The sequence below is a fragment of the Triturus cristatus genome, chromosome 4_1, assembly GCF_964204655.1.
Source record: "Triturus cristatus chromosome 4_1, aTriCri1.1, whole genome shotgun sequence".
Lineage (NCBI taxonomy): Eukaryota > Metazoa > Chordata > Amphibia > Caudata > Salamandridae > Triturus > Triturus cristatus.
In genome coordinates, this window is record NC_140585.1 from 194,290,537 (window position 1) to 194,309,912 (window position 19,376).

Consider the following 19,376-nt stretch of genomic DNA (forward strand, 5'->3'; position numbering starts at 1 on the left):
TTAGGACCACGTTTCCATAGGAAAACCTCAACATTCTATTTTGAATAACTTTGGCGCCGGTCGACGAATCCTCGCGAATTTCTCAAAATAGGTGGGGCGCTACGCTCCGCTCCTACCCTGAAAGTCTCGGGGGGATCCGTCAAGCGGGGGCTGAGATAAAAGGGGGGTCCCAAAACGCGTTTTTCCCATGCATTTTTCCATAGGACCTTTAGAACGACCTACAGCCCGAACGGCTGAACAGAATTACTCAAAATTTGGCAGAGAGGTAGTCCTCAGGTCAAGGAAGTGCCTTTTGTAGGTTTGGTGTAAATCTGTTCAGTAGATTCTGAGAAAATAGCCTTTAAATCAATATATATATCTGAGCCCGCTTACGGTACGCTTACCGTACGCTTACGGTAAGCGTACGGTGGCGTGCGCGAGCGCGATTCTGATTGGCTCTTAGATCTTAGTAAACATTCGAATCGGCCGAAACCAGGAAGCGGCGGCCGCCATTTTGTGTATTTCACTCTGAAAAAAAAGAGTGAAAACAAAGTAAGGGGGCAATGAGGAGAGTTACAGACCCCCTAACAATTGTAAGGGGGTCAAAGAAGGACAGAAAAGTACAAAAAAAACATTTATTGATTTTAAAAAAAATCACGGGGTACGCGTACGGTAAGCTCACGGTAAGCGTACGGTAAAAAAAATAAAAATAAATAAATGAAAATCAGATTTAAGAGTTTAGAAATTAGGGAGCTCTAAAAAGAGCTGTTGTGTTTATGGAGTCATTTTTTTAGTGGTACTTACAAGTAAGTACCGATGCAGAGTCTAAGGTTCAAGAGGAAGACTCTGTTCCCTTCATCATTGAAGTGCACACCATCTCCTCTATAAATGTCTTGCATGTCGTAACGCAAGTTGTTGTGGTAAATGGCACCCATACCATAGTCACGGAGGAAAGCAGAAACAGATTTGTTGACGTGCTTTCTTGCTTTGTCAATCTGTGGACAGAAATGATTGGACCAGTTCCATTTTTGCCTTTGGCATATGTTGGAAAACACAAAGGCAGTTTTAGGGAAAAGTGTAAACAGTTGTGCAAAGGTGTCCTTCATAAGCATTTCCAGACCTACCCCAGTCAAAGTGCCTAGGTCATTGCCACCACAGTGCACTATTATGAGGTCAGGGTGTTGGATTTGCATGAAGGATTTCACCAATGGCATCAATTGGTGCCACTTTAACCCTCTCTGACCAATCCATTTAATGTCTACATTTGGCAAAGCAAGGTCTCTCACCATATCTGTTTTCTCTGCAAACTTTTCACTCCAGAAGACATAGCTGTGCCCTACAATCCACACTGTGAACATCTTCAAAGGAGAACTGGATGCACTCAGGAGGTGTCTTTCAGTAGAATGGCAATATGAAAATAAAGACAGTTTGGAAATGGAGGCATACATATTTTTTACAAAACAAAAAGAACTGATTGGCTGTTTCATACCATTCTAGAATAAAAAATAGGCTGTATGTGAAAATTAATAGAAGCATGTTTTGTATTGGTACAAAAAAATGTGTAACCAAAGAACAGTACTATGGATTTGCAGTTAGGTTTGAAAAGTCAAGCACTCTTGCTCTGTGGAATTGAAACATTGTGTGTCGAACTTCTGACCTAACTGCACACAGCAGTGTTCCATGAGCTGTTGCTATGGTAGCAGGCAGAAGTCAAGTTGGGGGAAGGGTACTAGGCAGAAGTCAAGTTGGGGGCAGGGTACTTTTGGAAAAGGGTTGGTTTTCAACCAATAGAAATGTGTCATTACATTTGAAAAAAAGGGGGAAGCACTGAGATTTGAAACTTACATGTATATGTGTGGAAAAATAGAGGGAAAGTTTGCCATTATCTGGTTCTGCTGAGAGGAGAGAGGTGTACAGAACAGAGATCCTGGCTCTGATAATCTGCTGTTTGAGTGACACATTTCTTTCACAACTAACTAAATTTAAAGGTGAGTTTACAGTTTGAGAGGGGATGTATGTGGTAACTTAAGAAATGAATAATAGAAATGGGAATTGTTTTTGTTGTAGTTACACATGGTGGATTCATAATGTGTCAGTCTGTAAAAGAGATTTTCACTTGGCCCGAAAAAAAAAGAGCAGTAAGTGTGCTTTCAAATTGGCAAAGAAATTTCGTTTTGGCACTTATGTGAAAACATGACTCTGTGTGCATAGAAGAATTATAGGCAGAAATGTATTGCGTCTTGCTCTGGTGATTTCACAGTTGCAGTAGATGGAAAAGAGGAGCGAATTTTTGGGGGAAGAAGCAGAGGCTTAGCACACACCCATGTGCTTGCCATGTATAGTCATGCACAGTAATTAGAAGCGGGTGGGGTTTTCAGGTTTAAGTCTGTAATGCAAATACATTCAGCATCACTAAGGCTGGTTGCCCCTGCTGGAGTGTAGGCAGTCACAGAGAATACACACGGTGGTGGTCTGAAAAAAAAACAGCTTGGACATGTGCATTTAAATAAATTTAAAAAAAAGGTTTCAGAATGTGTCAGTCTGTAAAAGTGATTTCAAAGTGTAAAAAGAGATTTTCACTTGGCCCGAAAAAAAAAGGAGCAGTAAGTGTGCTTTCAAATTGGCAAAGAAATTTCGTTTTGGCACTTATGTGAAAACATGACTCTGTGTGCATAGAAGAATTATAGGCAGAAATTTATTGCGTCTTGCTCTGGTGATTTCACAGTTGCAGTAGATGGAAAAGAGGAGCGAATTTTTGGGGGAAGAAGCAGAGGCTTAGCACACACCCATGTGCTTGCCATGTATAGTCATGCACAGTAATTAGAAGCGGGTGGGGTTTTCAGGTTTAAGTCTGTAATGCAAATACATTCAGCATCACTAAGGCTGGTTGCCCCTGCTGGAGTGTAGGCAGTCACAGAGAATACACACGGTGGTGGTCTGAAAAAAAAACAGCTTGGACATGTGCATTTAAATAAATTTAAAAAAAAGGTTTCAGAATGTGTCAGTCTGTAAAAGTGATTTCAAAGTGTAAAAAGAGATTTTCACTTGGCCCGAAAAAAAAAGGAGCAGTAAGTGTGCTTTCAAATTGGCAAAGAAATTTCGTTTTGGCACTTATGTGAAAACATGACTCTGTGTGCATAGAAGAATTATAGGCAGAAATTTATTGCGTCTTGCTCTGGTGATTTCACAGTTGCAGTAGATGGAAAAGAGGAGCGAATTTTTGGGGGAAGAAGCAGAGGCTTAGCACACACCCATGTGCTTGCCATGTATAGTCATGCACAGTAATTAGAAGCGAGTGGGGTTTTCAGGTTTAAGTCTGTAATGCAAATACATTCAGCATCACTAAGGCTGGTTGCCCCTGCTGGAGTGTAGGCAGTCACAGAGAATACACACGGTGGTGGTCTGAAAAAAAAACAGCTTGGACATGTGCATTTAAATAAATTTAAAAAAAAGGTTTCAGAATGTGTCAGTCTGTAAAAGTGATTTCAAAGTGTAAAAAGAGATTTTCACTTGGCCCGAAAAAAAAAGGAGCAGTAAGTGTGCTTTCAATTTGGCAAAGAAATTTCGTTTTGGCACTAATGTGAAAACATGACTCTGTGTCCATAGAAGAATTATAGGCAGAAATGTATTGCGTCTTGCTCTGGTGATTTCACAGTTGCAGTAGATGGAAAAGAGGAGCGAATTTTTGGGGGAAGAAGCAGAGGCTTAGCACACACCCATGTGCTTGCCATGTATAGTCATGCACAGTAATTAGAAGCGAGTGGGGTTTTCAGGTTTAAGTCTGTAATGCAAATACATTCAGCATCACTAAGGCTGGTTGCTCCTGCTGGAGTGTAGGCAGTCACAGAGAATACACACGGTGGTGGTCTGAAAAAAAAACAGCTTGGACATGTGCATTTAAATAAATTTAAAAAAAAAGGTTTCAGAATGTGTCAGTCTGTAAAAGTGATTTCAAAGTGTAAAAAGAGATTTTTACTTGGCCCAAAAAAAAAAGAGCAGTAAGTGTGCTTTCAATTTGGCAAAGAAATTTCGTTTTGGCACTAATGTGAAAACATGACTCTGTGTGCATAGAAGAATTATAGGCAGAAATGTATTGCGTCTTGCTCTGGTGATTTCACAGTTGCAGTAGATGGAAAAGAGGAGCGAATTTTTGGGGGAAGAAGCAGAGGCTTAGCACACACCCATGTGCTTGCCATGTATAGTCATGCACAGTAATTAGAAGCGAGTGGGGTTTTCAGGTTTAAGTCTGTAATGCAAATACATTCAGCATCACTAAGGCTGGTTGCCCCTGCTGGAGTGTAGGCAGTCACAGAGAATACACACGGTGGTGGTCTGAAAAAAAAACAGCTTCGACATGTGCATTTAAATAAATTTAAAAAAAAAGGTTTCAGAATGTGTCAGTCTGTAAAAGTGATTTCAAAGTGTAAAAAGAGATTTTCACTTGGCCCGAAAAAAAAAGGAGCAGTAAGTGTGCTTTCAAATTGGCAAAGAAATTTCGTTTTGGCACTTATGTGAAAACATGACTCTGTGTGCATAGAAGAATTATAGGCAGAAATGTATTGCGTCTTGCTCTGGTGATTTCACAGTTGCAGTAGATGGAAAAGAGGAGCGAATTTTTGGGGGAAGAAGCAGAGGCTTAGCACACACCCATGTGCTTGCCATGTATAGTCATGCACAGTAATTAGAAGCGAGTGGGGTTTTCAGGTTTAAGTCTGTAATGCAAATACATTCAGCATCACTAAGGCTGGTTGCCCCTGCTGGAGTGTAGGCAGTCACAGAGAATACACACGGTGGTGGTCTGAAAAAAAAACAGCTTCGACATGTGCATTTAAATAAATTTAAAAAAAAAGGTTTCAGAATGTGTCAGTCTGTAAAAGTGATTTCAAAGTGTAAAAAGAGATTTTCACTTGGCCCAAAAAAAAAAGAGCAGTAAGTGTGCTTTCAAATTGGCATAGAAATTTCGTTTTGGCACTTATGTGAAAACATGACTCTGTGTGCATAGAAGAATTATAGGCAGAAATGTATTGCGTCTTGCTCTGGTGATTTCACAGTTGCAGTAGATGGAAAAGAGGAGCGAATTTTTGGGGGAAGAAGCAGAGGCTTAGCACACACCCATGTGCTTGCCATGTATAGTCATGCACAGTAATTAGAAGCGAGTGGGGTTTTCAGGTTTAAGTCTGTAATGCAAATACATTCAGCATCACTAAGGCTGGTTGCTCCTGCTGGAGTGTAGGCAGTCACAGAGAATACACACGGTGGTGGTCTGAAAAAAAAACAGCTTGGACATGTGCATTTAAATAAATTTAAAAAAAAGGTTTCAGAATGTGTCAGTCTGTAAAAGTGATTTCAAAGTGTAAAAAGAGATTTTCACTTGGCCCGAAAAAAAAGAGCAGTAAGTGTGCTTTCAAATTGGCAAAGAAATTTCGTTTTGGCACTAATGTGAAAACATGACTCTGTGTGCATAGAAGAATTATAGGCAGAAATTTATTGCGTCTTGCTCTGGTGATTTCACAGTTGCAGTAGATGGAAAAGAGGAGCGAATTTTTGGGGGAAGAAGCAGAGGCTTAGCACACACCCATGTGCTTGCCATGTATAGTCATGCACAGTAATTAGAAGCGAGTGGGGTTTTCAGGTTTAAGTCTGTAATGCAAATACATTCAGCATCACTAAGGCTGGTTGCTCCTGCTGGAGTGTAGGCAGTCACAGAGAATACACACGGTGGTGGTCTGAAAAAAAAACAGCTTGGACATGTGCATTTAAATAAATTTAAAAAAAAGGTTTCAGAATGTGTCAGTCTGTAAAAGTGATTTCAAAGTGTAAAAAGAGATTTTCACTTGGCCCGAAAAAAAAAGAGCAGTAAGTGTGCTTTCAAATTGGCAAAGAAATTTCGTTTTGGCACTAATGTGAAAACATGACTCTGTGTGCATAGAAGAATTATAGGCAGAAATTTATTGCGTCTTGCTCTGGTGATTTCACAGTTGCAGTAGATGGAAAAGAGGAGCGAATTTTTGGGGGAAGAAGCAGAGGCTTAGCACACACCCATGTGCTTGCCATGTATAGTCATGCACAGTAATTAGAAGCGAGTGGGGTTTTCAGGTTTAAGTCTGTAATGCAAATACATTCAGCATCACTAAGGCTGGTGGCCCCTGCTGGAGTGTAGGCAGTCACAGAGAATACACACGGTGGTGATCTGAAAAAAAAAAAAAGCTTGGACATGTGCATTTAAATAAATTTTAAAAAAAGAGCAGTTTGTGTGCATTGAAAATGGCAAAGAAATTTCGTTTTGTGACTATTGTGAAAAGAAATGTAGTAATATATTTAAATACAATAAAGGATTTTTTTTTTAGTTTTTTTCAGGTATTGCTGAAGAACAGTGAACAAAATTTAAGATGCCTACAAAATCTCGAGTTCAAAAAACTCTAAAAAAAAAACTATATTTGAGGACAACTGGAGGACCAAAGTTAGTAGAAGATGCTGATGTTGGGAAAAAGAAAAAATCTTCTGGTAAGCAAAAAAGACAATTCCTAAACAAAATATTGAAAACAAACAAAAATGTACAAAATGTCTGTTCTCGGAAAAATGTAACAAAACCTACAGAACAGCAAAAAATTGAGGATTTAGTTAATGCAAATATACCTTCTGCAATTGAAAAGTTTAACATAAACAGAAAAACAGCATTTAAAGAGATACGTAGAAAAATGTTTCAGAGAAGAGTTATGTCCAATTTGATAAAGGATATAAAGAAATATAAGCAGAAGGCTAAATATTATAAGAGAAAAAAAGAAATTGAAGCCATTGCAGCAAAAGCATTAGAATTAAAAAGGAAACTATTCATATTAATTTTGAATAGGATGCGTACATTAGATAAAATGGTTAATGTACTGAAATCACAAAGCAAAAGCAAAAGAGTAGTGAACAGAACAAACTTTTGTAAAGTGTTTTTAGGAAAGTGGATGCATAGTTCAAGTAGTGAACCTTTTTTTAATGAAGAAAGCTATTTTCAAAGCAATAGTTTGCTGCATGCAGTTGACACCAGAGGTCGTTCATACGAAGTAAAAAACGGTTGCATAATGGAGAAGGAGATAATGGTTCCAAGAGATGAGGTACAAGTGATGGCAGATGAGGCAATGGGGAGACGTCCTAAAGCCCCAGTGTACACTTGGAATTGTAGTAGTATTTGCACTGTGCGTCAGGAATCTATTGACAGATTTCGAGAGTTTCTAAGAGAATATAGTAAAAAAAGTGTAAAACAAAAGATTAAGGTGCTTCAAAGTCTGGATCCATGCAGAGTGAGAGAGAATACTGGTTTGCAGGGTCATTCTCTTGCTTGTCTATCTAGAAAAGTGTGCAATAGTGTTTTCCATCATTTTAGGATGCTGGCTGTTCATCATACTGAAATAAGAAAGTTTGTGAGACGGTTGTATTTTGCCAAAAGTCCAGCAATAAAGTTAAATGAATTGAATAGGGCTCTGTTCCGAGGAACGGTATCAGATGTAGAGAAGGTTGTTGATGAAATTCAGTTTTGTTACTTTGGTCCTGAACAAAACAGTGCAGAGAAGGACACAATAAATGAGGCAGAAGTGGAAGAGAATGTAGAACCCTCTGTAAGTAACACATTTAATGATCACATAACAAAATTTGCAATAGTCTCTAATGAAAGACCAAATGTTACTTGTATTTGTTGCCGCAGAACTCATTATAGAAAACAAACTAGGAATGTTGATCTCTACAGAAAGAGTGAAAATGAAGATAATTATAAGTGGATGGATTTTGCCACATATATATTTCTTGAAAATTGTTTTGAATTGGGTGAAGATCAGCGTATTTGCAAATACTGCTACAACAAGTTAGAGGAAAATAGAATGCCGACCAGAGCTGTACATAATAATTTAGAATTGGATGCTATTCCTGCTGAACTTTCTGAATTAAATACATATGAGTCTATACTCATTCAATGTGTTCATCCGTTCCAGACCATAGTACGTATGGAGCCCAAAACTGGTAAATTACCTCCTTCAGATTTACTGAGAGGTTTAAAAGGTAGAGTGGTGTATTTGCCCTTGGATTTGAAAAAAAATATGGAAACTATTGATGCAGATACTTTGGAAACTGAACCATTAATTATTCTGGTTAATGGTGTCCCTACAAAGAATAAGAAGATTTGGCAGGAGCTGGTAGATGTGCGGAAAGTACAAAGAGCAAATTTGTATTTGAAAAAAAATAACAAATGGTATGAATCAATTTATATAGAAGAAGAAGAAGAAGAAGAAGATTTACAAGGAGACACAGAAACACCAACTGGACAAATTGAAAAAGTGGACAAGTCAAAGGAAGAAGAAATTTATGAACATTTTAGCATACATCCTCTCCATTCGAAAGAAGTTATGGGAGACAATATTGATCTCTTTCAGATGAAGAAAGCAAAAGGAAATCCTGTGAGTGTATGGGAGGAGAGCTTGGAAGCTCGATGTTTTCCCCAGCTGTTTCCTAAAGGAAAAGGAGGACGATACGATGAACGTCCGGAACAGATTCCAGCTTCTGAGTATCGGACTACAAGACTATATGCTGAAGATCCCAGATTTCGACAAAGTATCCCTTATTTGTTCCATCTTTTATTTGAAAGCGACTTGTCTGCACTGTCTTATGCAGTAAATCACATTTTAAAAAGTGGAGTACATTTACAAAATGTGTCTGCTAAGGATTTTATGGAGAAAGTGCAGCACCGAGATGATCATTTGGAAACACAACTGATCAATCTGATGGCTTGTCAGCGTGGGACAAATGAATATTGGTACCGACGCCATGGTGAACTAAAATGCATGTTACGCAACTTAGGAACACCAACATGGTTCCTTACCCTAAGCTGCGCCGAGTACGCTTGGGATGATTTACTGGATTTTCTACGAGAGGCCAATTCAAACATTGAAAACATCGAATACAAGACAGCAGGAGAACTGTGCTCATTGGATCCGGTTAATGTTTGCAGATATTTCAATCATAGATTTGAGGCTATGATGTCCTTCATCTGCAATAAAAAAAATCCACCCCTTGGAGAAGTAGTGGATTTCTTTTGGAGAAAAGAGTACCAGGCAAGAGGTGCTCCTCATATTCATATGCTGCTGTGGATCAAGGATGCCCCAAAGTTTGGAACAGATACTGATGAAGCAGTGTTATCTTACATTGAAGAATATGCAACATGTGCTATACCTAAAAACACAGAAGAGAACAAGTTAAAGGAGCAAGTTCTACGTTTCCAAAGTCATCGGTGTGGAAAATACTGTCGACGGAAATACAAGAGCAAAGAAAAATACTACACTAAATGTCGATTTGGATTTCCTAGACCTGTTCTTACAAATGGAAGAGTCAACAGTTTTATGTCAGCTGTGAGACATACTATCACAAGAAAATCACCTAAGAATACCTACAACCTTAAAAGAAAAGAAGAATCAAAAAATATAAATGACTACAACCCAGTCATTTTATCCATGTGGAACGCTAACATGGATATACAGTATGTTGCTGACAATTCCATTGCTGTTGCTCGATATGTAACGTCTTACATTACGAAATCAGAAAAAACAGAATTGAAGGAAATGTGGGAAGAGATTTCTCACGAGAAGACTGTCAGTAAGAAGCTGTACAGTTTTAGTTTGAAGATGTTATCGCATCGAGAAATTGGATCCTACGAATGTTCAGATAGGTTATCTTCTGCAAGTCTCTACTCGAAGTCAAGAAGAATAATTTGGGCAAGTTTAGGCCTTGCAGCAATGAGAAATCGGGTACTGAAATCTGTTGGAGAAATTGAATATTTGGCCGAGAATGACCCAGAAAGTACAGACATATTGAAAACAAACATGTTGGACACATATTATCCCAAGAGAAGTCATCATCTGGAGAACATGTGTCTCTATGAAGTGCTGCAGAACTACATTTATTCACGGAAAGCTGCAGAAGACATCAACAGTGGAAAATATAAAGTTGTTGGTGAAGAAGGATGTTTGGTGAAGCAAACCAAAGGAAGTTTGATAAATCACCGGAAGCTGAGTTGCGACACTACCGACAAGAAAGAATTTTACTACTTGGCTCTTTTACAGTTGTTTAAACCATGGCGTACAGAGGATGAACTACTGGGAGAATTCCAGAGCTATGAAGATTCTTTTAATGCTTGCAAAGACAGCATACAATGCAGTACATTCTCAACTTATCTGCAAATGTTAAATGAAGAAATTGAACAGGAAACTACAATTGCAGCAGAAATAGCTAGAGACAGTTCTCAGGACAGCCAAAGTTCAGGAACACACAGTCAAGATCCCCTAGGACAACCAATCGTTGAAAATGAAGCATCAATAGCCATGAATGAAGTGGAAACGGCTATGAATCTAGCTCAAGAAGAATTTATAGACTTAGAAAATTTGGAAAGACAACTGAATCAAGAGCAGCAACAAATTTATGAAGAGATCAGAAACAAAATTGATCACGGATTTCTACATATCAAAAAAGAGTGCTCATGCACATCATTTCATCCAATCAGGATGTATGTAAGCGGACAAGCTGGCACTGGAAAAAGTTTCCTAATTAAAGTCATCAGAAGCTACCTAAAGCAAAAAACGGATTCTACTTTGTCTTGTGTGGTTACTGCTCCAACTGGGTTAGCAGCATATAACATAAAAGGAATCACCTTACATCGTTTGCTAATGTTACCAGTGGAGCATGAGAACAAAATACAATTCAACAAGCTAACTGGAGAAGCATCCTTGGAAGTTTCACGAGTATTGAAGAAGATGCAAGTTCTCATTATTTATGAGGTGAGCATGGTATCAAACTTAATGCTTGCCTTTGTGCATTTAAGAATGCAGCAAATTTTGAAGACAGACTATGACGTGTTATTTGGTGGAAAACACGTCATAGTTTTTGGGGATCTTTTGCAACTTACTCCAGTTAAAGGACAACCAGTGTTTAATACTGTGACACATGAAGACACGAAGAAGTCATTGGGAAGCATTGGAAATACAAATATTTGGTCCTTCTTTGAGTACAAGGAACTTACAACTAATATGAGGCAAGCAAACGATGAAGAATATGGAAGTATTCTGAAAGATATCAGGATTGGACTACTCACAGATGTTGGGAAAAAAGCATTACAGAGTCGGCTGCTACATAATTTATTTCCAAAGGAAGAAATAGTTGCAGAGAAAATATACAAGAATATTGCAGAAAACAAAAGTGTCATCTGCTTAATGCCAACTCTACGTGAATGCTCAATATTTAATGAGGAGCTTTTGAAATTGGAAAAGGAAGACATCAGGAAATTGGAAGCAGTGGACAAAATTGAGGATGGAAGAATTACAGTCACAGTAACAGGCAAACTGAAAAATAAATTGGACTCACTAGAGAAGAACATCTCCAAAACAGCAGGATTAGAAAAAAATCTTTATGTTTGCATGAACTGTAGAGTGTTTTTAAGGAGAAATTTGGATGTTGAGAAAGGCTTAGTGAATGGAGCGATGGGAAGAGTTGTGGGTTTTATTAATTATCAGAAAAAAGAAGGAATTGAATGTTTACAGATAAAATTTGATCAGATAGAGGAAGTTAAAGACATTTGTCGTTGTTCAGTTCGTTTCATGCTTGTGAAAGACTTATATGTACGTAGGAAGCAGTTTCCGTTTTCACTAGCATATGCTGTAACTATCCACAAGTCTCAAGGATTGACTGTAGATTGTGCATTTGTGAACATTGGTTCAACTGTGTTCAAAGAAGGTATGGCATATGTAGCTTTGTCACGAGTCAAAACATTATCAGGTTTATTCATGATAGACTTTGATGACTCAAAAGTTAGTGCTGATACAAACTGTGTAAAGGAGTATAATAGATTAAGAAGAAGCTATGCTCCTCATTTAGGTCAGTATCCTGTGTTGGAGAAACGTGTAGTTTCTCGTAAAAGGAGAAATGAGAATATCTGTAATGAAGATGTAGAGAAGAGGAAAAAAAAGAGGAGTGATGTAATTGCAAGCAAAAAGAATAAGGAAAATGAAGAACAGGTTGTAGGATGTCATTTTGAAAATAGCTCTGGTGTCAACTGCTACGCTAATGTAGTGCTGAATGTTGCATTTTATCTGGAAAGTTTGCAAGAGCAGATAATAGTAAATCAGGGAAAAAGATTCTGTTCAGAGCTCAGTCTCCTTTTTCAAAAGCTGAGTAAAGATAAAACTCAAATAGAAAGTGCTACTGAAATTAGAAAACTTTTAGATGTATGTTCAGGACGAACACAGTTTTCTCAAAATGAACAGCAAGATGCACACGAATTTTTGATGTATTTTCTTCAGGTAGTGGAAGAAGAAGGAGTTCCCATTGACATTTTTTTTGGTCTCTCTTATAAATGGGAACATAGTTGTGATAATTGTTATAATATATGTGGCTCTATTGTTGATAATGAAAGGTTTATTTATTTGACATTGCCAGAGAGTAAAACAGTCACTTTTGCAAAATTAGTTAAAGATGCTAATCATAGCATGAAATGTGGTGAGTGTAATTCTGACATGTTTTCAACATTAATTTTAAGGGAATACGGACAGTATGTAATTTTAATGATGCAACGATGTAGAGCTGATGGATCAAAATTGGATACTTTAATAAAGAAGTTTACAGGACAGCAATTATCAATTTCAGGAAAAACTTTTGTAACTGTTGCAATAATTTTCCATGATGGACCTACTGTTACTTCTGGACATTACACAGTTTATCTAAAATGTGAAAAAGGCTGGACACTGTGTAATGATTCCAAATTGATTTTCAAACAACGTTTGCCTTTTGATTTAGCAAATTCCTATCTAATCTTCCTGAAACCTAAATTTTAGAGAGATTTGGCAAGATCTGGACAAAATAATTTTACCATTTTACTGGATTACCATTGCAATTTTGTAGAAAAAAGATTTTTAAAATTATCATTTGGCCTAAAGGAAAGATAACCAATTGTAATGTGGACTTTTTTAAATTTTAATGCAATTTTCAAAAACCAATAATTTAGAGATAATCGGTAACTTCTGCACATTTTAATTTATGGAATGCTATTGGACTGCCATTGGAAATTTTTTCAAAAATGATTTAAAAAATTACTATTTGGCCATGTGGAAAAGTAAGCAATTCTATTGTGGACTAAATAAATTATTCAAAAAATTTTCGTGAACCAAAATGTTACAGAGAATTGGTGAGATCTGGACAGATTAAACTTTAGAATTTTAATGGTTTTCCCTTGGAAATTTATTCCAGGAAAAAAAAAAAATACTATTTGCCCTAAAGGAAATGGAATCAGATGTATTGTGGAGTTATTTGAGATATAATATTGTGATTATACTTCTGAAACAAACATATCAGACGGTATTTTAAAGAAATAACTATTGGTATTAGATGATATTTTTAATGTTAAGTTTAAGTAAAAAGAGATTCTGGGCTTTTTTATTACAATCTTTGTGATTGTTAATTTTTTTTGCCCGCTGTAAAATGATGAATGCAATTGCTTTCACAATTAATAGTGAAATGCAATATATTCTGAAAACAGCAAAAATAAGGCAAAAATATTTTTAAAAAAATGTAAATATGTGTATTGTATTATAAAATGGATAAAAAATATTAATACTTTTTTCTTTATTTTCAGATCGATATAGAAAATTTTCGGAAACTACAACCATTTTAAAAACTATTTTTAAAAAAAACAAATGAATAAATATTTTTTTGAGTGAGTATGGTAAGTTAAAAATAAAAATTGTAGTCTCTCAAGGACTTTGTAATGAGATAAATGATTTTTAGTGTTTTTTTTTAAAAAATAAAAAAAAGGTACGCTTACCGTACGCGTACGGTAAAAAAAAAAAAAAAAAGTTTTTAAAAAAAAAGAAAAAAAAAGATGAAAGATAAGGTTGGCTCTTAAAAGAACCGTTGTGTTCATGCAGGGACAGAGGAAAGAAAGATTGGGAATATTAGACGGTACGACAAGTGTGCTGATCTATTTTACTGTTCACCAGGGAAACACTGGTCTCCCTATAAGTAATTAGATCGTGACAAGTGGCGCACCGTACTTCAACCCTCGCAAACCGAGGGTTAATTTCCAGAGGGCCAGCAAAAGGAGATTCTCCCCCCACAGATGAAGGGCTCACCTGACCTGCAGAAGAAGGAGTCTGCCCTGCAGATGATGGTCCAGGCTGAGCTGCTGTGGATGTACTGGCTCGTCTTTCTGAAGAGTTACCTCCAAAAAGATGACCATGTGTCCTTCTGTGTACTTCCTGGAGGTGTCTCTTCATGGTGTGATTCCCAAAGGAATACTTCCTGTTAGGATTACCTCTAGAAAGTACACGCTTACACAGCTTGCAAGTAACTAAGGGTGCATTCACCTTTTGCTGGCCTTCTGGAAAAGTAAAATACTCCCAAACGTAAGAAGGCTTTACTTTCCTCGCTCTCTGCCTCAAGACAGTGCTGCTGGTGCTAGCCTCACTCTCAGAAGAGCTCTGCTGTTCTGCCATCGTATCCCAAAGACAAACCAGCTCCTTCTCCCAAGGGATCACAAGCAGAAATGAGGGGAATGGGTGTGGTGTAGGAGAGTTCTAGAACTGAAAGTAGTTTCAACCAATCAAAAGTTGTGTTTCAAGATCACATGACCTACCGTACGCTTACGGTACGCTTACGGTGCGCTTACGGCAAAAAGTACGCGTGCGCGTAAAAAAGACACGCGCTTGCGCGCATGCGCATAACAGTCATTTCCCGGCACTTCCGCGTAACGTGCGCGTGTTGCGTAAGCGCGCACGCGTCCCACGCGCAGTACGCGCGGCTACGCAAAGTACGTAACTATACGCAAGCAGCGTAGATAGATTACGGGCGTTGCGTAAACCGTACGCTTACCGTGAGCTTACGGTACGCGTACTATAAAAAAAAATAATAAAAAAAAAAAAAAAACTGGAAATAAATTTTACATGTTTATTTTAAAAAATATATATAAAAAAAATATTTAAGGATTTTAAAAATTTAAGCATAGTCTTTATAAAAGATAAGAAAATTAAATTAAAAATATGTTTGAAAAAAATGAAGAATAAAAAAAAAAATAGCATATAAAAAACCTTGCAAATTCACTGAAAAAACCATGGGTTTCACACACGTTATATTTAGGAATTAGCATTTAAAAAACCTTGCAAATTCACTGAAAAAACCATGGGTTTCACACACGTTATAGTTAGGAATTAGCATTTAAAAAACCTTAGAAATTCACTGAAAAAACCATAGGTTTCACACACGTTATAGTTAGGAATTAGCATTTAAAAAACCTTAGAAATTCAGTGAAAAAACCATAGGTTTCACACATGTTATAGTTAGCTGGACATTTTACTCGTAAAAAACCAATGAAATTGCCCCGTTATAGTTAGTTCAGCTAACTATAACTCGCGCGCCCGCAATGCACTGCTGATGACGTCACATATTACATCACTCATGACATGGTCAGTGACATCACTCATGACATCACTGATGACATCTCAAATGACATCACTGATGACATCACTGATGACATCATCCTTGTGATAGAGTGGCAGACCTCCTCTCACCTTAATATAAGCTTTGATACACACATTCAAAAATAGAGACTAAAAATTTCAAAACAATGGACATACCAATACCAGTTACAACAACCTCTTCAGTAATTCTAAGATCCACATACACATCCACTCATTCACCAACAGTCCTATACAGTCACTCATACATGTACTCACTCATCATATGTACTCATACATCTATACATCCTGTTACACAATGCCACTCATCCATAGAGTTACTCACACACATAGTCACTCATGCTAATAAAGAATAAAACATACATTTACTTGCATATACAGTAATACACACACCACCATACTTACTTCTACGGAAACTTACACATACTTAGTCTTTTAAACAATCACTTATAGAAACACATACTTATTCATACAGGAACTCTTTCAATCTCTCCCTCTCACATATACTCACATATATACACCAATAGTCACATATACTAGTTAAAAACATATGTAGTTACTCCTGAAGACACTATTGAGACAGTCATTCACTCACTAACACACCCATACACACACTCATCCACCCATACAGTCCTGCACACATGCTGTCTTCAACACATACAAACAGTGAGTCACTCATTCATGCATCTATGCACTACGTAATACCCCCCACCGTACCATACAGACACTCAGACTGATACTCAAAAAAACAACTAATAACCTATATAGACACCCATGTAGCTACTCACCAACCCATGCAGCCACTTATACACAAAGTGAGAGATACACTTAATCAGTCAGTAACACAATCAATTTTTCAAAAACAAATCATCCATTTAGACACTTATATACCCATTTATTCTTCCATCGACCTTGAGATACACATATATAAAACATATTTATTTTTCTGAAAAACACACATTCACTGGATGATGTCATCAGTGATGTCATTTGAGATGTCATCAGTGATGTCATGAGTGATGTCACTGACCATGTCATGAGTGATGTAATATGTGACGTCATCAGCAGTGCATTGCGGGCGCGCGAGTTATAGTTAGCTGAACTAACTATAACGGGGCAATTTCATTGGTTTTTTACGAGTAAAATGTCCAGCTAACTATAACATGTGTGAAACCTATGGTTTTTTCACTGAATATATATATATATATATATATTATTTACTGGCGGTCGCCAGTAGATAGTTATAGTTACAACCTAGTTTCCATAGGAAATCTCAAAATTCTATTTTGAATAACTTTGGCGCCGGTTGAGGAATCCTCAGCTCCTACCCTGAAAGTCTCGGGGTGATTCGTCAAGCGGGGGCTGAGAAAAAAGGGGGGTCCCAAAACGCATTTTCCCCATGCATTTTTCCATAGGACCTTTAGACACAACTACAGCCCGAACGGCTGAACAGAATTACTTGAAATTTGGCAGAGAGGTAGCCATAAGGTCAAGGAAGTGCCTTTTGCAGGTCTGGTGTAAATCTGTTCAGTATTTCCTGAGAAAATAGCATTTAAAAGCATATCAATATCTATACGCGTGCACCGTGCGCACACTGTGTGCGCACCCTGCCGTGCGCGAGCGCAATTCTGATTGGTTGTTAGATGTCGGTAAACATTCGAATCGGTCGAAACCAGGAAGTGTCGGCCGCCATTTTGTCTCTCGCAGTCTGAGGGGGTGAAAAAAAAGGTGGAGAACGTGAAAAGGGGGCAGAGTGGACAGTTCCTGACCCCCTAGCCTTGGTCAGGGGGTCACTGAAGGACCCCCAAGGGAGTAAAAAACAATTTTTATTTTTTTTAAAAATCGCGAGGTGCGTGCACCCTGCGCGCACGGCACGCACTGCGTACCGTGGGTGCAGGGTGCGCGCACCTCCGATTAAAAAAAAAAATTTAAAAATTCACGGTGCGCGCACGGTGAGAAACCTGAACACAATAAAAAATAATAAATACATAACTTAGCATTTAAAAAACCGTACAAATTCACTGAAAAAACCATAGGTTTCACACATGTTATAGTTACGAATTAGCATTTAAAAAACCTTGCAAATTCACTTAAAAAACCATAGGTTTCACACATGTTATAGTTAGCTGGACATTTCACTCATAAAAAACCAATGAAATTCCCCCGTTATAGTTACTGCAGGCAACTATAACTCACGCAACCGCAATCCTCTGCTGATGACGTCAGATATTACATCACTGATGACATATGTGTCTTTATGAAAAATAAATATTTGTAATATATGTATAGCTAAAGATTAATGGAAGAAGACATGGGTAAATAAGTGTCTAAATACAGTGATGTAATATCTGACGTCATCAGCAGAGGATTGCGGTCGCGTGAGTTATAGTTGCCTGCAGTAACTATAACGGGGGAATTTCATTGGTTTTTTACGAGTGAAATGTCCAGCTAACTATAACATGTGTGAAACCTATGGTTTTTTAAGTGAATATATATATATAAATGCCCGTGAGCATTAAGGAAGCACTCGACATCGCTTCTGCCATCCGGCCTGAATTGCAGCTCGCCTGGAATTTTCCAAATTTCATTAGTTTAGCTGACGCGTTTCAAGGCACAGAGGCCCCTTCTTCATGGGCTGCTAACCTCCAGCACCGACACTCTGAACCAGTAAATTGCAGAGTTTTATTGCCCACATGACCCTGCAATGACATATCTATCACGTGTCACATGCAATGAATGATGGTCTCCTCTGTCTCCTCTGTCTGAGTACAATTATTTCCTTTGAGTAAGTTCGGCACTTGGTTCATGATTAAAAGCATTATGATCCTTAAGTAGGAATCGGACTGTCCTGGCGGGCTCAGTGTCTGCAAATGAAGCGATGTGCTGCGTGGAGTTGGAACAGTTCATCTGCCCAGCCTCACAGGTTATGACGTGATGGTGCCTCCTCCACGGCAGGGACCAGCCGCGCAACAAAATCGACCAACAAAATGCCCATGAGCATTACGGAAGCACTCGACATCGCTTCTGCCATCTGGCCTGAATTGCAGCTCGCCTGGGATTTTCCGAATTTCATTAGTTTAGCCGATGCGTTTCAAGGCACAGAGGCCCCTTCTTCATGGGCTGCTAACGTCCAGCACCGACACTCAGAACCAGTAAATTGCAAAACAGAAAAGGTGGCAGGGTCAAAACACGCAGACCCCCTAGGCCTCAGCTAACTATAAGTGCTGAATTTCACAGGTTTTGTATGCGTGAAACCTGAGCCTAACCATAATGCTCCTGTAACCTTTGTTTTTCTCTTAAATATATGCATATATATATATTAAGTTAGGACCATGTTTCCAAAGAAAAAGCTTTTATTGTCTTGCCTATATCTTTGGCGCAGTTTGCTAAATCTTCAATAAATCTTTCAAAGAAAGTGCCCCAGTAATTCTTCTTATGTATGGAAAGTTTCGGTGTGATCCATCGCACGGGTTCAGAGAAAATGGATGGATCAAAAAAGGCAGCATAGACCACCCAGGGCTCAGGGGACTTCCACCTCCCAAGGGCAATTGGTAGATGATTCGGGGGGCTCATGGACCTCCGTGCCCCAGGCACCACCACTTCACGTGGCTAATTTCTTTGTAATGGGGGCCTCAAGCCCCCCCAGGGGACCACCACCTCCCCGGAGCCGAATTCAATTTTTAAAATGGGAGGGGCTGCCCTGGGGACGACCACCTTCCCAGGGCAGGCTCCTGCTATGTCCCGGGGTGCCAACCCCTGGGACATAGCTGTTTGCTGAGACTTGGTGGGAGCTTTAACTGTTCCCACCGAGTCACAGCAAACAGTCTACTTTCAGCAAGTGAGAGCTGAGATGTACTCTCACTTGCTGCAAGCTGAGCTTTTGACAGTTTCCATGCCCGCAATCAAGTG

The 19,376-nt window shown here is 38.4% G+C and overlaps 2 protein-coding genes across 3 annotated transcripts in view; both read left to right on the forward strand.

Annotated features, from left to right (window-relative positions):
* The window catches only part of LOC146853999 (glycine N-acyltransferase-like), a 160,245-nt gene that overhangs the window by 124,149 nt on the left and 16,720 nt on the right, over positions 1-19,376 (forward strand). The window lies entirely within an intron of this gene.
* On the forward strand, positions 640-19,022 carry LOC146854000 (uncharacterized). Its single transcript, XM_085650306.1, has 3 exons — positions 640-1,967; positions 6,327-10,266; positions 18,880-19,022. Exons 2-3 carry the CDS (start codon positions 6,369-6,371, stop codon positions 19,020-19,022), a joined length of 4,041 nt encoding a protein of 1,346 aa, XP_085506432.1. The 5' UTR covers positions 640-1,967; positions 6,327-6,368.

Coding starts and splice junctions, on each gene's coding strand:
- LOC146854000 (XM_085650306.1), top strand. CDS start 6,369: ATGCCTACAAAATCTCGAGTTCAAAAAACTCTAAAAAAAAAACTATAT. Junction 10,267..18,879: donor CAGTTCTCAGGACAGCCAAA/GTTCAGGAACAC, acceptor AATCTTTCAAAG/AAAGTGCCCCAGTAATTCTT.